Source organism: Varanus komodoensis, unplaced genomic scaffold (genome assembly GCF_004798865.1).
Source record: "Varanus komodoensis strain SLA01 unplaced genomic scaffold, ASM479886v1 scaffold31, whole genome shotgun sequence".
Classification (NCBI taxonomy): domain Eukaryota; kingdom Metazoa; phylum Chordata; class Lepidosauria; order Squamata; family Varanidae; genus Varanus; species Varanus komodoensis.
This window is the reverse complement of record NW_025335780.1, coordinates 8,117,596-8,136,673: the sequence shown is the minus strand read 5'-3', so window position 1 is coordinate 8,136,673 and position 19,078 is coordinate 8,117,596. Positions and strand designations below refer to the sequence as shown.

Genomic DNA, 19,078 nt, shown 5'->3' with positions numbered 1-19,078 from the left:
AACAATAGCTGGCAAAAGAAGAAGGGGACGGCAGAGGATGAGGTGGCTGGATGGAGTCACTGAGGCAGTTGGTGTGAGTTTAGGTGAACTCCAGGGGATGGTGGAGGACAGGAAGGCCTGGAGGAGTGTTGTCCATGGGGTCGTGATCGGTTGGACACAAATTCGCAACTAGCAACTACAACAACAACAACAACAAGTGAGGCACTCCTCCCCAGTGTTCCTTGTGAAGAGACCTTCCGAAAATGACTGCAAGGATGGGCTGGACACGACTTCGCAACTAAGAATAACAACAAAATTCTTAGAAGTTAGCTTTTAAGACAAAGGTACCCCCGAATCCATATACTTTACAAAATACATTGGTTAAAAGGGAAAGGTAGAAAACTAAAAGTTGGCTCTAAATTTAGGAAAGTGCATCAGAGGGAGATTTCCCTGCATCCTGTCCCCTGTGCTGGATGCTCCAGTACCTCACCCTTTTCTGAGCCACATGGAAGGTTGGTCCCTGTAGAATAGAGTCCTCCATGCAGAAAAGAAGGGGGAACCTGAAAAAATTGAGCAGAACCAGAGAGATGCTTCTACTTCCAACAGGAGTTGCCAAGCACCTTCTGCAGGTGAAGCAGCTGTGGCTTCTAATCTGGCAGCTCAAAGTCTCCTCATTCTCCACCTCCTCCACCTACAGTCACCCTAAGGCAGAGATGTTGGGCCTCTGCAATTCACTTCTGAGACGCTCTGGAGGAACCTCATTCCAGTGAAAGGTGGAGCTGAAGGTGAGAGGGCAGGAGCAAAATACTAACCAATCCTAGCATATTAAAGCTGTCAGTGTAGTAACTCAGCCTTAGGAGAAAATGGGCAACAATTCCATGTAAAAGCCACCGAACCAGGGAATGGGTGCAGTCAGAGGAAAGGTGTGGTGCTATCTGGAGCGCCCCAAGGTCTAACTGGATCCCCCAAGAGGTTGGATTTGGGCTTTGGCTGGAAGGTTGTGCAGATTTTGGTGAGTGGAAGCTGCACTGAATACAGTGGGCCTTGATCCTAAGCAACCAAGTTCCGTATTCTACTAGAATTGTCTGATCTGGTGCAAGCTTAAGCATGAGTCAATCTCACTGTATGTTCAATAACTAGGCATCCCTCCTAGGCAGGGATGTACAGAACTGCAGCCGAAAAGCAGAATCTGAAAATGATCTACTGGCTTGAATGCTGCTGTTCACTGAAAAAAGAGCCAGCTACATTTTCCTATGAGCTAGGTTTTCCACAACTGGAAGATTCTGCTGCTTTACTGTATCTGTGTGTCCTTTTGCCCCAATATGCTGTCAGGAAAGGTAAGACTATAAAAGCTGTAACATAAATCCATCGGGAAAATGAGATTTCTGGGCACTTTAAGAATTTTAAGATCTAGAAGGAAAAAGTAAATCAGTGTCTCGTGCCAGTAAACAGCACCAGTTGGGATAAACATTCAATCTGCAAGTATATTTTTAAAAGTTTTCCTTAAAATTTGTGTGTGTTTTAACATAAATCACAGAGTGTATCCCAAAGCATAAAGAATGCTCCTTGGATAGCCACCATTAGCTGCCAGAAGTTCAGTAGGTATGTTAATATTTTCTAAATACATTTCTAGACCTAGAATTCATCCATTTATGCAAATCTACCTGTTTGTACTTTTCAGATTCTAAAATTAATTGGGAGGACAGAAAAAATATTAAGGAGGTGGGAGGGTGGGAAGAGAAGTCAACATACCATGTGCCCAAGGAGATCTCCATATTTGAATTCCCAGACAGGCGCTTGCAATCGATAAACCTCAAGGACATCGTTGTCCTTCATTACTGGAATTGATGAACCAGCTGGGCAAAAGCTATAGCGGGCCCGACAGTAGGGATCTGTTTTGGGGCGGTAATCAAAACGCCTGCATTAAAATAAATATATTATTTAAAAAAGCATATTTACACTAAGGACAGGTAGAACATAGGTCACAGATGTTTTGGCCTTCAACTCCCAGAAGTCCCTGGAAGCATGGAAAGGGGCTAGGAAGGCTGGGAGTGGAAGTCCAAAACATCTCAGTCGGCTTTCTGGCCTACTTCTGAGTTATGTAGGTCCAGTGCTGGAAAATGCTCCCAGCCCCATATCAGAGCTCTCTTTCTCGGGGGGGCCATTTCATTTCACATATTGGTATTTGGCACAGCTGCCCCCACCCGCTTTTTAATTACTTCTTCTGAGTTGGAGCAGTTTCAGTTCAGTTTCAGTTTATATCCTGCCTTTTTCCTACAAAGGGCTCAAGGCAGCTTACATCATTCTCCTCCTCCATCTTATCCCCACAACAACAACCCTGTGAGGTAGGCTGGGCTGAGAGTCTGTGACAGGCCCAAAGGCACCCAGTTGGCTCCATGGCCGAGGGGGGACTAGAACCCAGATCGCCTGAGTCCCAGTCCCAGCTCTTGACCACTACGCCACACTGAAGCGTGGGTGCCTCTGCTGGAAAAGCGCTGCCTGCCAAACCTCCGGGTCGGCGTTTGGGTCCTTCTCTCACCGCGAAGAGACCTCCGGGGTGGGCGCCAGGCACACGCGGGCACAGGTCTGGCCCCACGGCGGTCAGTATTTCCTTCAAGCCGTGCGGTCCCGGGGCGTCCCCGAGGGCAGCACTCCCGGCAAAGACGTTGCGGAGCGCAGCTCCCACGAGCCACGGCCAGCACGGCGGGCGCCTGGACTTCCAGCCAGACCCGGTCGGGAGGCGCCGGCGCGGCAACCCCAGCCGCGCCCGAGCCCCTGGACGGCGCGCGCAGCCGCCCGCAGCTCACCTGTACGGCACGGGCCAGCGCGGCTGCTCCTCGGCCGGGCAGGCGCGCGCCGCCAGCTGCAGCAGCGGCAGCAGCAGGAGCGGCAGCGACCCCCGCGCCGCGGCCATGGCGCCACGGCCCGTCTCGCTTCCTCCGGCCTCCCCGTCGCCCGCGAGCGACGAGTCACCTGACCCCAGGGCGGCTGTTCACAGGACCAGGAGGCCCGCCCGAGGCACGTGAGCCTGTCAGGCGACGAGGCAGCCCCGGGAAGGCGCGCGGCGCGGGCGCTCGTGTCCCTGGCCGTGCGCCCGCCCGCTTTTGGAGGCGGCGGGAGGGGACGCAGCGGCGCTGCCCCGCGGCTTGTGTCTCTGGAAGGGCTGCGAAACGCTCTCTCATGCGCGGCGGATCCCGGCGCGGCCGGCCTTCCGAGCCAAGGGGCGCGTGCCCGGCCGCGCACGCCCGACCACGCTGCAGAGCGGGCTCCCCCCGGGGGCGGCTCATGCGTCCGGTCCCCTCATCAGACTGGCCGGGAGGGAGGGACGCCGCAGCACAGAGGGCCCCCCTCCCGCAAATGCACAAAAGCCGCGCCAGGCGGGGCTTCCAGGAGCGAAGCTCCTCCTGTTCCCGCTTCGGAAGAGGAAGCGGAGCGACAGCGGCGCGCTCCTCCCTGGGTCCGGCAGGGGGCGCGCCGGAGCCGGGGCCGCCGCTGGCGGGGCCCGAGAGGAGAGCGAGGCGGCGCGCGGGGAGGCAGCCATGGGCAAGCGGGTGGCCTTAGTCCTGGCCGGCTGCGGCGTCTTCGACGGCAGCGAGATCCACGAGGCCTCCGCGGCCCTGGTGCACCTCAGCCGGGCTGGCGCGGAGGTGAGGGCTCTGCGGGCCCCTGCCAGGCTCGGAAACAGCCCCGAGGCTGCGGGTCCGGGCGGCCGACCCCGTCGCTCCCGCGCCCCTGCAGCCTTGGAGAAGACGCCTCGCCTGCACTTCGGGCACGAGCCCCCGAGCTGGCTTTACAGCCCCGTGGAATGTGCCGAGGGCCGTCCAAGGCGTGCTGCCATTGGCGCTTCTGCCCCGTTACTTGGCCCCGATTCTCGCCCCACATCCGCCCGCCAGCTTAACGCGGCCGCGCGCAGAGATGGGGTGCTGCCGCGCGGGTGGGGGGCGCGGGTGGGCGACGCTGCAGCAGCCCGTGCGCCTGGCCGGCCGGGCGAGCCCTTGGGGAGCTCTTCCTGCGACCAGCGCGGCTGCTACCTATATCCACTTGCAGCGATCCTTTCGAGTCGAAAAGGCTGTCGCCTTTCTCCTCTGAAAAGTGGCTGAGAATGCTGGGAGTTGTAGGACAGACATGGGATTTGGCTCTTTTGAGTAAATAACTCGCACTGCGTTGTAGTTGTAGCTAAATGTCTAGCTGAGAACATTTGCCACTGGCCGCGTTTTCCACTGTAATACGGATCTCTCATTTTTGACTTCCTTTTAGAATCACTTTCTTAGACATGGTTTCTTTGCAGCGCACCTTGCCGCACCCTGTGCTGTGATGGGTGAAGTTTCCTGTCACCAAAGTGTGCACAGGAGCGCGATCCTGAAAGCAACCGTGGTAGCGATCCTGAACGGGCTTAGCAGGAAGGCCATCCCATTGCATGCAGTAGGATTTACTTCTAAACATGCTTAGCTTCCACTGAATGCTGCTGCGCTGAAAGCATATATATATCAGAAGACTATTTTAACTTTTAAATACAAATAAATTTTCCAAAGTATTTCTGACTACAGTACTGGAAGATTGGTTTTTGCTGTTGTTTTGTTTTTTGTTTTTTTTTTTTTTTACAGTGGGGTTGTAATGAGAATTCTGAGTAGAATTAGAGTAGATCTATTGAGATGAATAGGACTTACGTTGCACTCACTTTGGGTACAAACCAATTTTGCAACATAATAGTGGGAAATTATTTTTATCTTTTTACCCCCAACAGATCAATTAATAAAACCCATTTAAAGCCATGCTGTGCCTAATTTCTGTGCTGCGACTGAATCATGTTTTGAAAGTTTTGTCTGTGGTATTGTTGCCTAAAATGCTGGCCTCTTCAAATGAATATCGAAATCTCACCAAAAGCATTGTGATCTTGTCGGAGATGGTGACTGCAAAGATTCTTGTTCTTGCAATTGGCAATGGTCTTTTTACTTAGGAACAACTGGAGTTCCTAGAAATTGTAACAGTGCTGCTTTGTGTCTTGGTTATACAGTGTCCCATTTATTCTTCCTTGCCTCGTTTCTCTTTCAGGTAAAGATGTTTGCACCTAATATTGAACAGAAGGATGTTGTAGATCATTTAAAGGGTCACCCAAGCAAAGAAAAGAGGAACGTATTAGTGGAAAGTGCCAGACTTGCAAGAGGTAACATCCAAGATCTGGCCGAACTGAGAGTTGATGAATTTGACGCTATTGTCTTTCCAGGTGAGCACTGTTACAGAATCCGTGCTGATATACTTGTCTTTGTGGGCCATGAGCATGTTGCTGAACTCGATGTGCCTGGTGAGCAGGAACATTAATGGAGCACAGGCACCATGTCTCAGGGCAAGAGCAATCCCGGAAACCTGGTGTGTGCTTCCTAAAGACTTTGATTGCCTTGTTCCAATGCAGGGCCTGCTACAGTTTGGATGGCCGTAGCAATTTGACCTCCGCAAGGCAGAAAGGTTGCATTACTTCCTGGAAATGCACTCCTGCCACCTGTGAGCACCTCCAATAGTGTCTTCAATGCCTCCAAAAATCTTGGATTTTTTTAAAATCTATTTTAAAAATGTATGGCTATGGAATGCATGGAGCTTTCTAGCAATTATACACAGGCTTCAGCAGAAGTGGAACAAATATATGAGAATGTATCCATTTGAAGGTGGCATCTCTATTCAGATATTGAAAAAGTAGCAAGATCCTCAATCCATTTCATTGTATCAGGAAAGAGTTGTAATTTTAGTCCTTAGCAGTTAAAAGGGTACAGCAAACCCATTTACACTGACCATTTGTTAATTTCCAAGAAGCAGGTAGCTAATTTAAAAGAGTGTAGACACCAGTGAATATTGAGTGCACTCCAGTTCGAATTGTATCTGTAATAACTTCAAAAAGAAGGACCTATGGAATATTGCCGGAACGAGTGTTTAGAAGAAGCGTTAGTTGGAATGCTTGCACTGTGATTGCAACTGTAATTGTAATTGCACTGTCGGCAATTAGCTGAATCAGTCCCTCATTAGAGACATCATGGGTCCAACAGTTTTTATGGAATAGGCACGCCAGGCAGGCACCAAAGTGCAGGCACCATTAGGCAATTTGTGGGGTTGACCACAGCAGCTTCTCAAATTCCCCACTGAAAGCTGAGGGCCCCTTCTGGAATCCCTTTCCTGAGAATGCACCCCAGTGAATTTGACAGCAAGCTCTTCCTAGCAGCATCGGCACAAGATTGCACTGCACAAATCAAACGACTGGATCACTGGCTGGGCAGCCCTGAAAGCTTAAAACGTGCAGCAGTCTTTGGGGAGTTCTCTCCCCTATTAGTGTCTGTTTGGGGAATGAATTTACTGGCTTGCTGCACAAGCAACTATTAATAGGAAAATTGCAACTTGCTTGCTACCCCCAGTCTAGGCTTTTATGACACCATCACGCTGCCAGGTTCCCCGAATTCCATGGGTGTTGCAGACACGGGCGTCTCCTGTGTTCTCCCACCATTTATGTGGTCTTTTCTTACCAGAGAAGATCTGCTCAGGAAAAAGGCTCAGTGCACAGTTTCGCCAGCAGGGAGCGCTGTCGGGCCAGTAGAACAAACGCAAGCACAGCTATCTTTGAGCACATCCCTGTGGTGTGTCAGCAAAAATATGACCCGGAACCCAATTTTGTTCTGAGACTGACCTCCCCTCTCCCACCCCACATCACTTACCTGCTGCCTTCCTTTGCAGTAGAATTAACTCCAATGTTCCTATTTGCTTTCAAGAATCCGCATGTATTACAGTTCTATCCCTCCTTTTTCCCTTCCAAGGAACACAAGGCCGTTCACTTAATTGTCCTCCTCCCAGTCTTTTCCCACAACAACACCCCTGTGAGGCAAGGTGGGCTGAGAGTCTGTGACTGGCCCCCAGTCATGGCTGACGGGGGAAGGACCCCCATCTCCTGAGTCCCAGTCCTGCGCTCTTCACCACTGTTCCGCCCTGGCTGGCTGTGAGCACTTGGGTTCACTGCAGGGTTGCAGACAGAGTCTTTTTTAAATCAAAAAGTCCTCAGCCTGAATTCTTTACAAGCCTTAGAGGTTCTTGCAGTCCTCTGCAATGTTGTTGATCCTGGAATAACAGAGTTCCTGCTCCTTCACTGGGGTGCCGGCAAGAGGTGAAGTGTCCTATATTTTAAACGTGCAGGAAACTCAGATGGGGACGTTCTGCTACAAACAGGGCTAGACATGCCCCTCAAGAAGGGAGTTTGCATCCCTCAGTACCAGCCCTAACCCCTGGCCAAGAGAACACGTCACAGGACAACGCAAATAATAAAGCTGTTGATAGGAGCAACTCAGTCACGTGATCTTACCCACAACAATAGATTTTATTTAGTGCTGTTGAACTTGCACCAGAAGTGATGGGAAGCAGAAAAGGCCAGAGTTAGCAAATGAAATGGAAAGGTTTATTCAGATGGGGGGAAATGCGAGTTTAGCAATGAGATAGGAGAGCAGTAGATATGTGGAAAAGTACAGGAGGAGAGGCATGTAATGGTTAACTAGTGGAAAATGTCAGGTGTAAATACAGAAACAATGGAAAGGTAATTTAGGGGGCCAAGAGAATACAGGCAGGACAGAATGATCCAGCAATCAGCTCACGAGTAAGGGATGCAAATCCAGCCCTAAAAGGCCAGTTCAAGAAGAATGGACAGGGGCAGCTGCCAAAGCTAAATCCACTCCCTTAAAGGCGAAGTGGATCCGAAAGGTCCCAAAGCAGGCAAAGACGTCAGCCAGCAAAATCGAAGCTAACAGAAAATAAAAAGTACGTGGACAGAAAAGGGGGCATTCAAGTAGAGGGGAGGAAACCCCTGTGGCCTTTGCAATCCCAACCCAGACCCCTGTGAGCCCTCCCTCTCCATTATGCTATGTGGGTGTACAACATATTATCTGGGAATGAAGCAAGAGAAGCAGACCATTTTAGAAATGATGTAAATAAAAGGAATTACATTTTCTAAATGGGTCTTTGGTTTTCTTTGGTTTGGTTTTCTGTTTGTGGTTATAACCACAAGTAAAAGCTTAACTTCAACATGGGCCTGCTCTGCCCCCAACTCTTGAATTCCACCCCTGGTCCAAGGTGCGTGACTGGCCCAATTTCTTATACAGAAGTAATTTCAGTGTAAGAAATACCCATTCTGTCACTTTCTGAGTAGCAGTTCTTAAATGCTGTAATGGGAATCACCAGGTCAGTTCCAGAAGGCTGCTGTAATCTCTTTCATGTTGGTGATATTTTATTTTGGTCATTCAAAAGATGAACGCAGCCATCTTCTACTCCTTCTTAGAGTAGCTTTTATTATACGGGGTAAATATTTATATCGCTATTAAGGAAACCCCTAAAACCTCTCTCATTGTCATTTGGGGCAAGAAAGAAAAAGCAGGACAGGTACTGCTTTCCAAAAGAGTGCAGAGGAAATAGCTAAAGGCAAGAAAGGAAGGAACCCACTAATTGTAACTGGCAAATCAGGTACGGGGGTATCTTGTGGTCTCTTCTTTGGAGTTCTGCTATGAACTTGTTTTGTGGCTTGTACAATTTATTTAGAGTGCTATGTGTTGTGCTGATTTCAGCACTGTTACTGAAAAGCAGAGCCCCCCAAGACTTAACACGTTTATTCTGGTGTTGGCTTTTGTGGACTGCAGTCTATTTCAGACACATTTCTCTCTGGGAACTCCTGTCCACAAGCTCCCCGATGGTCCTTCAGGTGATCTTTGTGGCTTTCCATTAGAAGCCAGATCAGCAGGGATTCAGTGCCCATGCCTTGGCTTCCTTGATCTGGAAGGATCATACTCAGAACATCTGCACGTCTGTGGCTTTCAACCCTCTGCTAAAAGGAAGTGGTTTCCACAGAACATCAACCAACTGAACCAGTGTGGTTCTCTTTCCTTTCTCTCTCCTCCTCACCTCTGGCTGATAACATGGGCTGCATGTTGGTGGCCCCGGAGAACTGATACGAGGAATTGTGCCAGATGCTAAAGGAGAAGAAATGCTAGCAAGACCTGTGCTTTCTCTTCCCTTCAAGGTGGCTTTGGTGTGGCCAAGAACCTGTGTTCCTGGGCTGAAGAAGGAAAGGACTGCACCGTCAATGAGCTCGTGAAGTCCACGCTTGAGGCGTTCCACAGCGCAAAGAAGCCTCTTGGCTTGTGCTGCATCTCTCCCGTGCTGGCCGCAAAGGTCTTCCCCGGCTGTGAAGTCACTGTTGGCCACAATAACAATGTCGACGGAAGGTAGGAAATGGCTTGGAAGGTCATCTGTGTGCCTGTGACTCGGCTTGCATGACTAGACAACTCCTGCTTGTTAACCTGTTAGCAAATTGTTTGTTAACTAGGGGTTGATTTGAAACTTGCAGGAGAGAGCCATGACCTTTGACTCTCGACCATCACTCTTGGTCATTGACTCTTGATCGTTCCAGCTTGCAAAACCGTCCCGGGACTGGACTGTTCTCCATGATTTCTCAGGCTGCAACTTTGGGTTATTGAAGGAGAAACAACCCGTAGTTTTAATCCATGGTTTGTTCTTGGGTTTAAACTGGGGTTGATTCTCCTTTGACAAACCAGCCAGGGATGAGCTCATTGGGGCAGATAAGTGTGTATAGGGTTGAGCCAGAAAGTCTTTTAGTTAAACCACTTTCTCAAGTATCTAAATGCAAGTTTGGACAGAAAAAAGGGTCTAATTTTAACAAAGTAATGCGCTTTATGGCAGATTGTTTGTAAGTATGGGTTGTTCGTAACTCGGACGTTGGTAACTCGGGGACGGCCTTAACTCTTTTCAGCCACTCTCTTGAACTTCCACCTTGCTGCAGAGAATCTTGGGCGGAATGGCGTTGGGGTGGAAATAACAGCTGAACAGTCAGTACATGGCTGGGTATAACTCCCCCCCACTGGAAAACCAGCCCATTCTTTTTGCTTTCTTTCTCACAGCAGCTGCCATAGAAGCACTGGGATGCAAGCACATTTGCAAGGATGTGAAGGAAGCACATGTGGATTTCACCAACAAAATCATCACCACTTGCGCCTTCATGTGCAAGGCCCCTTTGCATGAAATTTTTGATGGGATTGGGGCCATGATCGCTGAGCTCCTGAAACTTGCCTGAAGAGGGAAGCTCGGCCGTCATAACCTTTGGAGATTGCTGGCCAATGCATTTAACAAATGAAACTTAGTGTGATGGATTGGAGTAATAAAATTTATTCTGCTACTGATTTAGGAGAAATAAACTTCATTTCTTGACCCTTTAGGCCTGTCTTCTGTCCCCCTCACTGCTTAAAAGAAGCAAATGATGACCACTATTCTAAGCCATCAGTCAGCAACTAGTTTTTCTGGGCAAAGTAGTGGATGAAGTAGGAGTCCATCACACGTATTAAAAAGTGACTGTGCTAACCACCAAGATATCCTCCTTTACCTACCAATAAAGTAGTTTCCTTGAAAGACAATGCAGGCAGAGGGCTTCTCTGTCCGCAGCAGAGTCCATGCAGGAAAGAACTTGACAAAAACCTTTCAAGTTGCCGTAAGTCACCCGTCAAACCCCTAAAATAAATCAGCCGTTTTGCCGCGTCTGCTTCACACTTGGCAGGGACCATCTGCAGACAAACCTCTTGGACAGTGCTAAGCTTCGGGCTGAAGTGTGGACTGTGCTGGCTGGTGAGATGGGAGCGCTAGCCTGGCCAGCAGGAGGGCCCTCGAGCGGGGGACTCGTTCTGAGCAGAGAGGACGAGCTGTGGCCCTGCAGATGCTTTAGTTCCCACTGTCCCTCACTGGCAGCTGTATTGGCTGCAGCTGATGGACTGGTAGGGCTGTCATGAGCCCATTTTGCAGGGCTGTCATGAGTACAGATGCAGTTTTACTACAACACTTTGTGTTTCTGGGCCTGAGACAGCTTCCAGGAGGACAGAGTGGTCCCAAGGCTGCACAACCTGGTCACCTCTGAACTAGTAGATCGCAGAACCTTGGACTAAGTCCAAAGCCAGAGTATTCCTCAAGGATTCTGTGACCCTAATGAGGGCTTGCATGTATTTCCATATAATACATCTGTTCATGAGCATAAGCATCGCTAGTCAGGACACAAGAGTTCAGATATGACCAAGGACTGGAGTATTTGCTTCTCCCGGCCTCCATTTTGACCAAGGGATTCCTCTGCCAGATCACAGTCAACCTTTGGAGTCTTTCCTCTGTTTCAAAAGTGTTACACCACGTAGCTGAAGGAGCTGCAGAAAGCTCTCTTGGGCAGGTGGAAGTGTGTGTGTGTATCTCTTGGTCATTGCATTTCATGCAAAGCAGCCACATATTGCCAAAACACAGGCAATGCATTATCAAAGAAGACAACACGGACTTTGCATATGTTAATCTCTGTTCAGACCAATTTACTGGGGGAGACAGTGACCCCGATGGGCAACTTCAAGGCCCCACGCATTCTTCTTACCATTCATTACCTTCCAGCCAGACTTTGATTGGACAGCTGGCCCAATAGAGGATGACTTCAAATAGAGGGCAGCCCTACATGAAAGTGGACATACGGCTACTCTGATTTTACATGTACATAATGAATCAAGTAGGCATCAGTTAACTTGCAGGACAGAAGCTAGTCCACCGTAAGAGACTTCTGAGATGGCTAATAAAAAACCTGACTTGAAAAGTGTTCAGCTGGTGACAGGCCGTGGCTTCTGCAGCATCTTTCAAGCCAGCCTATTTTGGCTTTTGAGCTGCACCTTTGCTGACTCTCCTCCTTGGAGAAGTGAGGTCAACACACGGCAGTCCTCTAGTTTTTCCAGATTGTCGACGGCTTGGACAATGCTTTCAGCGGCCTCCTCCGAGAGAACCGTGGTGGCGTTGCTGTGGAACTTCTTCACCAGGTCCTGCCTGCTCAGCGGTTTCCTCCAGTGGCCGTAGAAAGTGTCGCAGCGCTCAGAGAAGGAGTGTCCATCCTGAAGGATGAGGTTTGCTGTACAGAACAGGCTGTTGAAGCTGGGCTGGTTGTCGGGAGAATGTTCCAGGTGTGTCTTCTGGAGCAGGGCTTTCACTTCAGGCCTGGAGACATTGTGCTCTTTGAAGGACTTGATAGAAACGTGGCCGTCCAGCAGGGCAGAACATGCAGAAAACTGGAAGGAGTGCCGAGCTTCATGTTCTGAGGCCGGGAATGGCCGGTTCACGTATTTAATGTTGGGGACCTGAAGCACAATTTTTTGGATTCTGCCACTGGGGAAAGACTCCCCACTCTTTGCCAGGTGTTTCCTGACGGCCAGGGCTGCCTCCACCATCCAGTGCATCCCCAGATGTGCCGGAAAACTCTTGATAGCGACATCTTGCTGCTCCAACAGCCAAGAATAGGACTGCAGGCCGGGCAGTGGCTGGGGCACATAGTCGGTGTAGAACGCGCCCAGGCCCGCCTCCAGGTCCAGGATCAGCTTGTTTGCCTTGAGGCCCAAGGAGGCCAAGATGGCCGCCTCCAAGCCATGCCTGCTCGCATTGCCCATGTGGAGAGGCTTGGTCTGGGTGGCCGCGTTGGCCAGGGGGGCGCCAGCATAAGAGGCAGCGATGGCCAGCGCTTCCTTGCACTGAAACTGGTCCAGACCCAAGAGTTTCGCTGTGGCGGCGGCGCTGCCCAAGGTACCAACTATGGACGGCGGGTGAAACCTGAGAAAGAACAGCCGTGTGTGAATAGCATGTTCCGAAGAAACGGTTGAGATCAGTGCAACCCTGGCATGGCCCTCAAAGCAGCCCCTGGCCCCCTCTGTTGCTGATATTCGTGCTCACACACCCCAAATCATTCATCCACGTACGCATGAGACACATCAGCAGGAAAACACTGGGAAAACACCCAAGCACAAAAAGGGAACCTTTCAGGAAAGAATCCCGCCAACCCAAACTGCTCGGTGAGAATTGTAGGGGCGGAAGGGGGGCAGAGGGTTGCCGGAATGGAGTAATTGGGAAGGGGACATAGCTGGCCAGCCGGTTGAACATAGTATAGTGTTAGAACACACCAGCACACTCTGTTGCACATGCCACTCGTGTATTTATGCCAACTTCCTTCCAAGAGCAGCACCTGTCACTTCTCCCCCCGCCCCACCCCTGCATGTATCCTCGCAAGCGCCCTGCCGGTCAGCTTGGGCTAAGAGGCGATGTCTGGCCCCAGGTCAGCCCCTGGAGGGCATGTCTGCGTGACCCTTCCGCCCCCAGCCTTGCTGGCCGAAGCGTAATAGTGCCTCCACGCCACTCTTCTGGTTCTATTGCTCTTGAGTCTTGTCTAATTTAGCAGGCAAGCAACACAAACCAGGCTTCCCCAACCTGGCAGCCTCCAGGTGCTTTGGGCTGCAGCGCCCAGCATTTCTGACCTGCTGGCTGGGGCTAATGGGAATCAGAGTCCAACATCATGTGAAGGGTCTCCACCACTGCTGCAGAAAAACTATCTATCTATCTATCTATCTATCTATCTATCTATCTTGCAATTTACATCCTGCCTTTTTCCTGCAAAGGGCTCAAGGCAGCTTACATCATTCTCCTCCTCCATCTTATCCCCACAACAACAACCCTGTGAGGTAGGCTGGGCTGAGAGTCTGTGACTGGCCCAAAGGCACCCAGTTGGCTCCATGGCTGAGCGGGGACTCGAACCCAGATCCTCTGAGTCCCAGTCCCATGCTCTTCACCACTGTACCCCACTGGCTCTTGAAATGCTATCGAGACAGCATTTCCCTTCTGCATCACTCGTGTCGGTAACACACTGCAGGAGATGGAACGGCCCTCTTGTGGCTAAAACACTCTGAGCTTGTGGGATTCAATGCTTCCTCACTCTGGCTGGATCGTGCGTCTTGCTACCATTTCGATAGCCAAGCCTTCCCCGCCCTGCCAATCGAGCATGTAGTTGTAGCCGGCAACACCTGAAGGCCCAGCGTCCGGCACTAAGGCCAGAATGGATCGTCATGAATACCTATGTTGTAGCGAACATTACGTTACAATATTGTACCTTTTCGGCACGTCGCTGGCCTCCTTGGAAAACTGCAGCAGCCTGCCTTGCACTTCAATGCCCACGTTGAAAGCCAAGAGCAGGTCCTGGCCAGAAATCCTTCGCTTCGTGGGCAAGGCTTCAGAGAGGGCAAGCAGGGCAGGCAGCACGGCCCCGGAAGGGTGTGTGGCCGGATGCCACGTATCGTCGAAATCCATGGAGTGCACCTTTTTTGCGGAGGGGAAAATCGTGGCTTTATCTCAAAGATTCGATGTGAGCTTTAGCCTGAGTAATTCTGAACAGCCCCTCATTTTGCTCCCCCTTTGTGGCCCTCCCACTGTTGAAGTTCAGCTTGTAAGCTCCTTGGGACAGAGATCTGTGAAGGGCCACCTTCAGTGGTAACCATTGTTTCTGTCGTAGCTTACGAAGCAAAGTAATGAACGGCAGGCTTGAAAACATTCAGGAAAGTCAATTTCACTGGTTTCTAGTTAACTACAAGAATAATTTTTAGCAGAAAAGTGAGAGCTAAGTATGTTCCAACCATGGTCGGAGGAGGCTCTGGCATATTTCCATGATGGAATCTATCACTTTGTCAAAGCCAATACTATTAAAGAGGAAATCTGGACAATATCTTGGCAGCCTGCTTCTGAGTGCCAAGCCACATGTGGGAGATCTGTCAAACTCAATAGGCTCTATTGAACGCATTACGATTTACAGCAGCTATACAGGACTGCACTTTACGAGATGTTAAGAATGGCACTTTCAGACTGAACACCTTGAAGAGCACCCAAAACACCTTAAGGCTTGACCCCATGCATGTTTCGACTGAATAAATGGCCTCCAGCTCCCAGCATCCCCCGCCAGCTGGGAGTTGTAGGCCCCTTTTCTGGCTAAACTCGCTTTGGGTTGCATCCTTAAAGAGCTTACGATCCATTCCACCTCTACAGGTGAGCACAATCGTTATAGAGCGCTCCTTACCGCCACGCCATTCACGAAAGCTGCATAGAGGGGAGGCAGGCGGAGCTCCTGCTGGGCCCAAACAGAACTGGATGCATCCGAATTGTAGATCTGCAATAAGATTCACATGTGGTTTCAGGGACAAGACAAACGGGCTGTTCTCTCTGCTCTGTGTTCCTTCAACTGCAAGCGAGGCTCAGAATTCTATCACTCCAGCAAAAGAGTTGCAAAGACAAACGGCATGGAAACCATTTGACAAACCATTTTAAGATGAGTTGCGTGGAAAGCTAACAATTTAACTGATGAGTTTTTGTGTATTATGAAGTATTTGAATGTCTGATTTTGTAAAGCGTGCAGGTCTGTGTTTTTTAACATATGGTTAAGCATACATGGATTAAGATATGGTATGGACATGGATTCAATTAATATCAACAAGATTGCAGCATTCATGGAAATTGGATTCATCTTGTGCACACTTCTGGCTTTTGCTTTGTTTTCAGTCTAGCACAGGGTACTTGCAGCTGCGGCCCAGTTAAAGCCAACCCTCAGCCTCTCACAGCTTAGGAGATTCTCAGGCATTTGCTTGCCTCGAAATAGCAGCATTTTCTCTGCAACGTACGTTTCGATCATCTCACCTTACTGTACTGGATTATTTTCTCAAAGACATCCGTTCTGGTGCCAAGCAGCCCAACGCCTAAAGTATCAAGAATCATGCGCTTGCTCCTCTTCACAGCCACGTCTGTCAGATGGCTTGCGTTCAGTCCGTGGATCACATTAGCAAAATTTCCGGTAATGTTCTGGTGAAGAACAAACAAGCAGCTGATCTCTCTTAATGGTCACTGTTCTCCACCATCAACCCCAGTAGCTGCCATTTACATGCAATTCCTTTACGTGCAATTGTAGCACCCAGTTGCCATTATTCTGCCTTCTCTGTCTTACCCAACTTTTACCAGAGACCTGACAATATTATTATTTGTTTTATTTCTGCATCGGCCAAGAGCTGAAGCTCTGTCAAGCTCTGTCAAGTAGCAGAAGTGAATCCATTGCCCTTCGTGGCATGTGTCCGCAACTCACCCATTCCCTGTTCACCCAGTGTGAGTTTTGGGCATTTTTTTAAAACAACCTGCACATTCTGTTTGGCCAGGGACAGCAGTGGGACAAAAGAAGTGGATGTGCAGGGCAAGCTTGCACAATTTGTGAGCTGGCCAAGCGAAACTGTGCTGGGCTGTCCATGCAAGGTGGCCCACCAGACAACCACCCTGTCCGGGGCGGCGGGGTTGGCTCTCCTGGGTGTGAAGAGAGAATGGGAAGGTTGCATAGCCCTTAACTGGGCTGCCACCCGTAGGTGATGGATTATATGGCACTTAGCAGGTTTCACACCTGGTGCGTGTGATGGGAAGTGATGCCTCGAGCATGACCCTTTCAGCTCTCATGAAACTGTTCCCTGCTACAACCTTTTCCCAAATCCCAGTTCCCCAATTTTTCCACAGCGGCACAATGGAAGTTGCCACACTCAGGCTCCTTGAACTGTCTGGCTGGGAGTGGATCTCACCAGGGCTTCTGTGTAGCCTGGAGTACCTGATCCTGCCTCATTTTGGAAGCTAAGTAAAGCCAGGCCTGTTGAAATCTGGATGGGTGACTTAGTCCATCACGGAGCAGGCATTTGGACATGACGACCTGCTAGGGCCCTTCCAGCTGTATGATTCTATTCTGTAGGGTCTCCTCCATCAGGGGCAGCCTGATTCTTTCAGCTGAAGATGAGCTGGATTGAGCCTGGGGCCACCACCATGTAGAACATCTGCTCTGTCACTGTACTACCATCTTTCTATTAACCGAGTGGTCCCCTTTCTTATTTCCTTCTTTCGCCAATGGCTTAATTCTCTGGGGATGTCAGAGCATCCGAATTGTACAGCTGCTAATTCTGAAGGTGGAAATTATAAGTTTATGTCTGGTATTCTGTCCCCTCTCTTGAGGATGAAATTTTATTCAAGCACTCCCTTTTTTTGGCATGTCTATGTGGTTTCCCATCCCAAATAAACTTTGTACTAGTAATATTAATTAATTAATTGTGACATTGGTATGTCCCCTCCATGGACGAATGTTGTCCATGGGGTTGCGATGAGTCAGACACAACTTCCCAACTAAGAACAACAACAATGTCCCCTCCATAGCCAGAGGGCTCTCTAGACAGCTCACAAAACAATGATATACAGAATAAAATCAGTAATTAAAAAAACCTAATCCAACATCTTAAAACAATTATTAACATAGCAACAGGAGACAATGTACATGACAAATAAAAGCAAGCAGTAAGAAAGCAAATAAAACAGTTATATACTAAAAACCAAGCAATTCTTCCCATTGTGTACAGAAGGAAAAAGCTTGCCCAGGGTATAAAGATTATTCAGCCCTCTTCACAATTTTGTTAATGATTATGCAGATATATAGAGTACCCACTACCAAGTTAACTTGTAAATCAGTCCTCAAGGATTCAATAGCCCTCGATTTGTGAGGTACACAGGTGGTTGTTTCGCGAGGCCATCTGTGAAGGGTGTATGATCCTGCTGTCAAAGTCTGCTATTGCAGTGTCCCTGCCTCCCCTGCACCACCTCTGCTATGCAGAGAAGGAACCCACAGCCGTACCTTTGCCCACATGGTGGAATGGACAGCAACTTCAGAACAGACTCAGGAGTCAACCTGGCTGGCAAGAGTCTCTCTCAGAAGACTCTGGGGGCAAATGCCCCCTTTTTATACGACTGGCACCATTGTGCAAGGGGATGTTGGCCCTCCCTCCTTCTTCTGCCCAGAAGTTTCCCCCTTTTCGACATCTCCAACTTCCCTCTGACTAATTTCACACTCACCGCAGAGGCAATTAGTATGCGAGTTTGCCGCAAGGCCTGTGCCCGATTTCGGTGATGTACACAGCACTGATGCTTTCGGATGATCTAGCGGAGACAAAGTGCACAAGGCACTCCTCTGGGCAGCCCGGTGGGTTGCGAAAGAACGGCCAGCACGCAAAGGTCAATAAATAGAATGGCGCAGGATCCCTCTGGGCTCAAAGGATGGTCCCATAGAGGCACCTGCCTAAGCATTTCTCTGGGATTTGGCGTTCTCGCTTGGTGGGCATCAGGGAAACATGATATTGCAGGGTATGATTGGATGACTCCACTGGTCCTGAGGCCATCAGGAGGGAGGGAGCTTGTTGTGTTCCCGCATGAGTCACTGCTGTGATTTTACCACCATCCCATCAGTGCCTGATGGGACTATGTGTCTGCCTTGTTCACTTGCTTCTGATGATGAAGAAAAAATAGCTGAAGGAACCCTGCCCAGATGATAACCAGGCTCGCTGTGTCTCTGTCACTGTTCTTCCTGCCCAGTCAGCCCGCACTGAGCTGGAGGATTCTGTCACGTTTTATTTATGCATTTATTTGTTCAAATATTTATATACCCTTCAATAACCAGCAGCTCTCTAAACGCTTCACAAAACATTAACAATTTACAGAATGGCCATAAGTAAAACGTCTACATTAATACCCACATAAATAACGACCACAACAGACTTCCTAGGCCCAACGCATAAATCTTGCCTGTATTAAATACATATAGAAGGCATACCAAATGAGCCTGGGGTAACAGAAAACTGGAATAAAAAGCATATAACATACAACGCATATCTAAATCCCCCCAAAATTGGGAAAACATTTTGCTTGGCACTGAAAGGACTCAGGAGTTGGCATCATGTGCAGCTGTTCAGGGAGCTGATTCCGTGAACAGGTGCCACAGCTGAGAAGGCCCTTCCCCTTGTTGCCCTCCTTATAACCTTTAGAGGGGGTCTCCAAGAAGGACCTCTGAAGATGATCTTACATCTTTGCATCTGTTGTGATTGTGCCATCACTCTTAACGTAGAGGCACAGCAGCATGAACCCCCATTACAAGACGATGCTCATGGAGGTTTGGACATGCTGTCTTCTCATCAGGAAGGATAGTTCATGATGCAAGGAGTAAACATCACTGTGGGCGAGCAATTTTTAAAAATAAAAATCCGATCCTTGACGTATAAACCTATCGGGGTTTAAGTGAAACACATCTCCGAGTCCATGCCGTTAAAAAGAGCTTTGATGAGCAAACCTTTGGTGAACACTGAGGATACGGACACAACGGAGGCTTGCAAGAAAATGTTGCAGTAAGATATTGCGA

At 49.3% G+C, this 19,078-nt stretch overlaps 3 protein-coding genes across 6 annotated transcripts in view; 1 reads left to right on the top strand and 2 right to left on the bottom strand.

Annotated features, from left to right (window-relative positions):
• The window catches only part of CLN5 (CLN5 intracellular trafficking protein), a 9,527-nt gene extending 6,588 nt beyond the window's left edge, over positions 1 to 2,939 (bottom strand). Inside the window, exons 1-2 of one of the 2 annotated variants that reach the window (XM_044437720.1) lie at positions 2,787 to 2,939; positions 1,732 to 1,897 (exon numbers count right to left, since the gene is read on the bottom strand). In XM_044437720.1, the coding sequence (XP_044293655.1) occupies positions 1,732 to 1,897; positions 2,787 to 2,893 (273 nt within the window). In that variant the 5' untranslated portion in view covers positions 2,894 to 2,939. The remainder of the gene's footprint in view (positions 1 to 1,731; positions 1,898 to 2,786) is intronic. The other variant, XM_044437721.1, reaches the window with a different exon arrangement.
• A 518-nt stretch (positions 2,940 to 3,457) lies between these two features.
• On the top strand, positions 3,458 to 10,190 carry LOC123027206 (glutamine amidotransferase-like class 1 domain-containing protein 3A, mitochondrial). 3 transcript variants are annotated; one of them, XM_044437722.1, is made up of 4 exons: positions 3,458 to 3,626; positions 5,032 to 5,203; positions 9,014 to 9,219; positions 9,902 to 10,190. In XM_044437722.1, exons 1-4 carry the CDS (start codon positions 3,519 to 3,521, stop codon positions 10,082 to 10,084), a joined length of 669 nt encoding a protein of 222 aa, XP_044293657.1. In that variant the 5' UTR covers positions 3,458 to 3,518; the 3' UTR covers positions 10,085 to 10,190. The 3 variants fall into 3 exon arrangements, with proteins under 3 accessions (XP_044293657.1, XP_044293659.1, XP_044293658.1); XM_044437724.1 differs by having other exon boundaries at positions 3,460 to 3,626; positions 9,014 to 9,218; positions 9,915 to 10,190; XM_044437723.1 differs by having other exon boundaries at positions 3,465 to 3,626; positions 9,014 to 9,218; positions 9,912 to 10,190.
• On the bottom strand, positions 10,154 to 17,588 carry ACOD1 (aconitate decarboxylase 1). Its single transcript, XM_044437718.1, has 5 exons — positions 17,525 to 17,588; positions 15,517 to 15,678; positions 14,903 to 14,992; positions 13,946 to 14,151; positions 10,154 to 12,618 (listed from the first exon to the last, which is right to left on the bottom strand). Exons 1-5 carry the CDS (start codon positions 17,534 to 17,536, stop codon positions 11,661 to 11,663), a joined length of 1,428 nt encoding a protein of 475 aa, XP_044293653.1. The 5' UTR covers positions 17,537 to 17,588; the 3' UTR covers positions 10,154 to 11,660.
• Between the last annotated feature and the right edge of the window lie 1,490 nt (positions 17,589 to 19,078).

What these genes read in the sequence shown, in the direction of transcription:
- LOC123027206 (XM_044437722.1), top strand. Translation starts at nt 3,519, where the DNA reads ATGGGCAAGCGGGTGGCCTTAGTCCTGGCCGGCTGCGGCGTCTTCGAC. An exon ending in TCAGCCGGGCTGGCGCGGAG is followed by an intron (nt 3,627 to 5,031) that starts GTGAGGGCTCTG and finishes TTTCTCTTTCAG; the next exon opens with GTAAAGATGTTTGCACCTAA. An exon ending in TGACGCTATTGTCTTTCCAG is followed by an intron (nt 5,204 to 9,013) that starts GTGAGCACTGTT and finishes CTTCCCTTCAAG; the next exon opens with GTGGCTTTGGTGTGGCCAAG.
- ACOD1 (XM_044437718.1), bottom strand. An exon ending in CTTTCGTGAATGGCGTGGCG is followed by an intron (nt 14,152 to 14,902) that starts GTAAGGAGCGCT and finishes TCCGCAAAAAAG; the next exon opens with GTGCACTCCATGGATTTCGA. An exon ending in GCCAGCGACGTGCCGAAAAG is followed by an intron (nt 12,619 to 13,945) that starts GTACAATATTGT and finishes GTTCTTTCTCAG; the next exon opens with GTTTCACCCGCCGTCCATAG.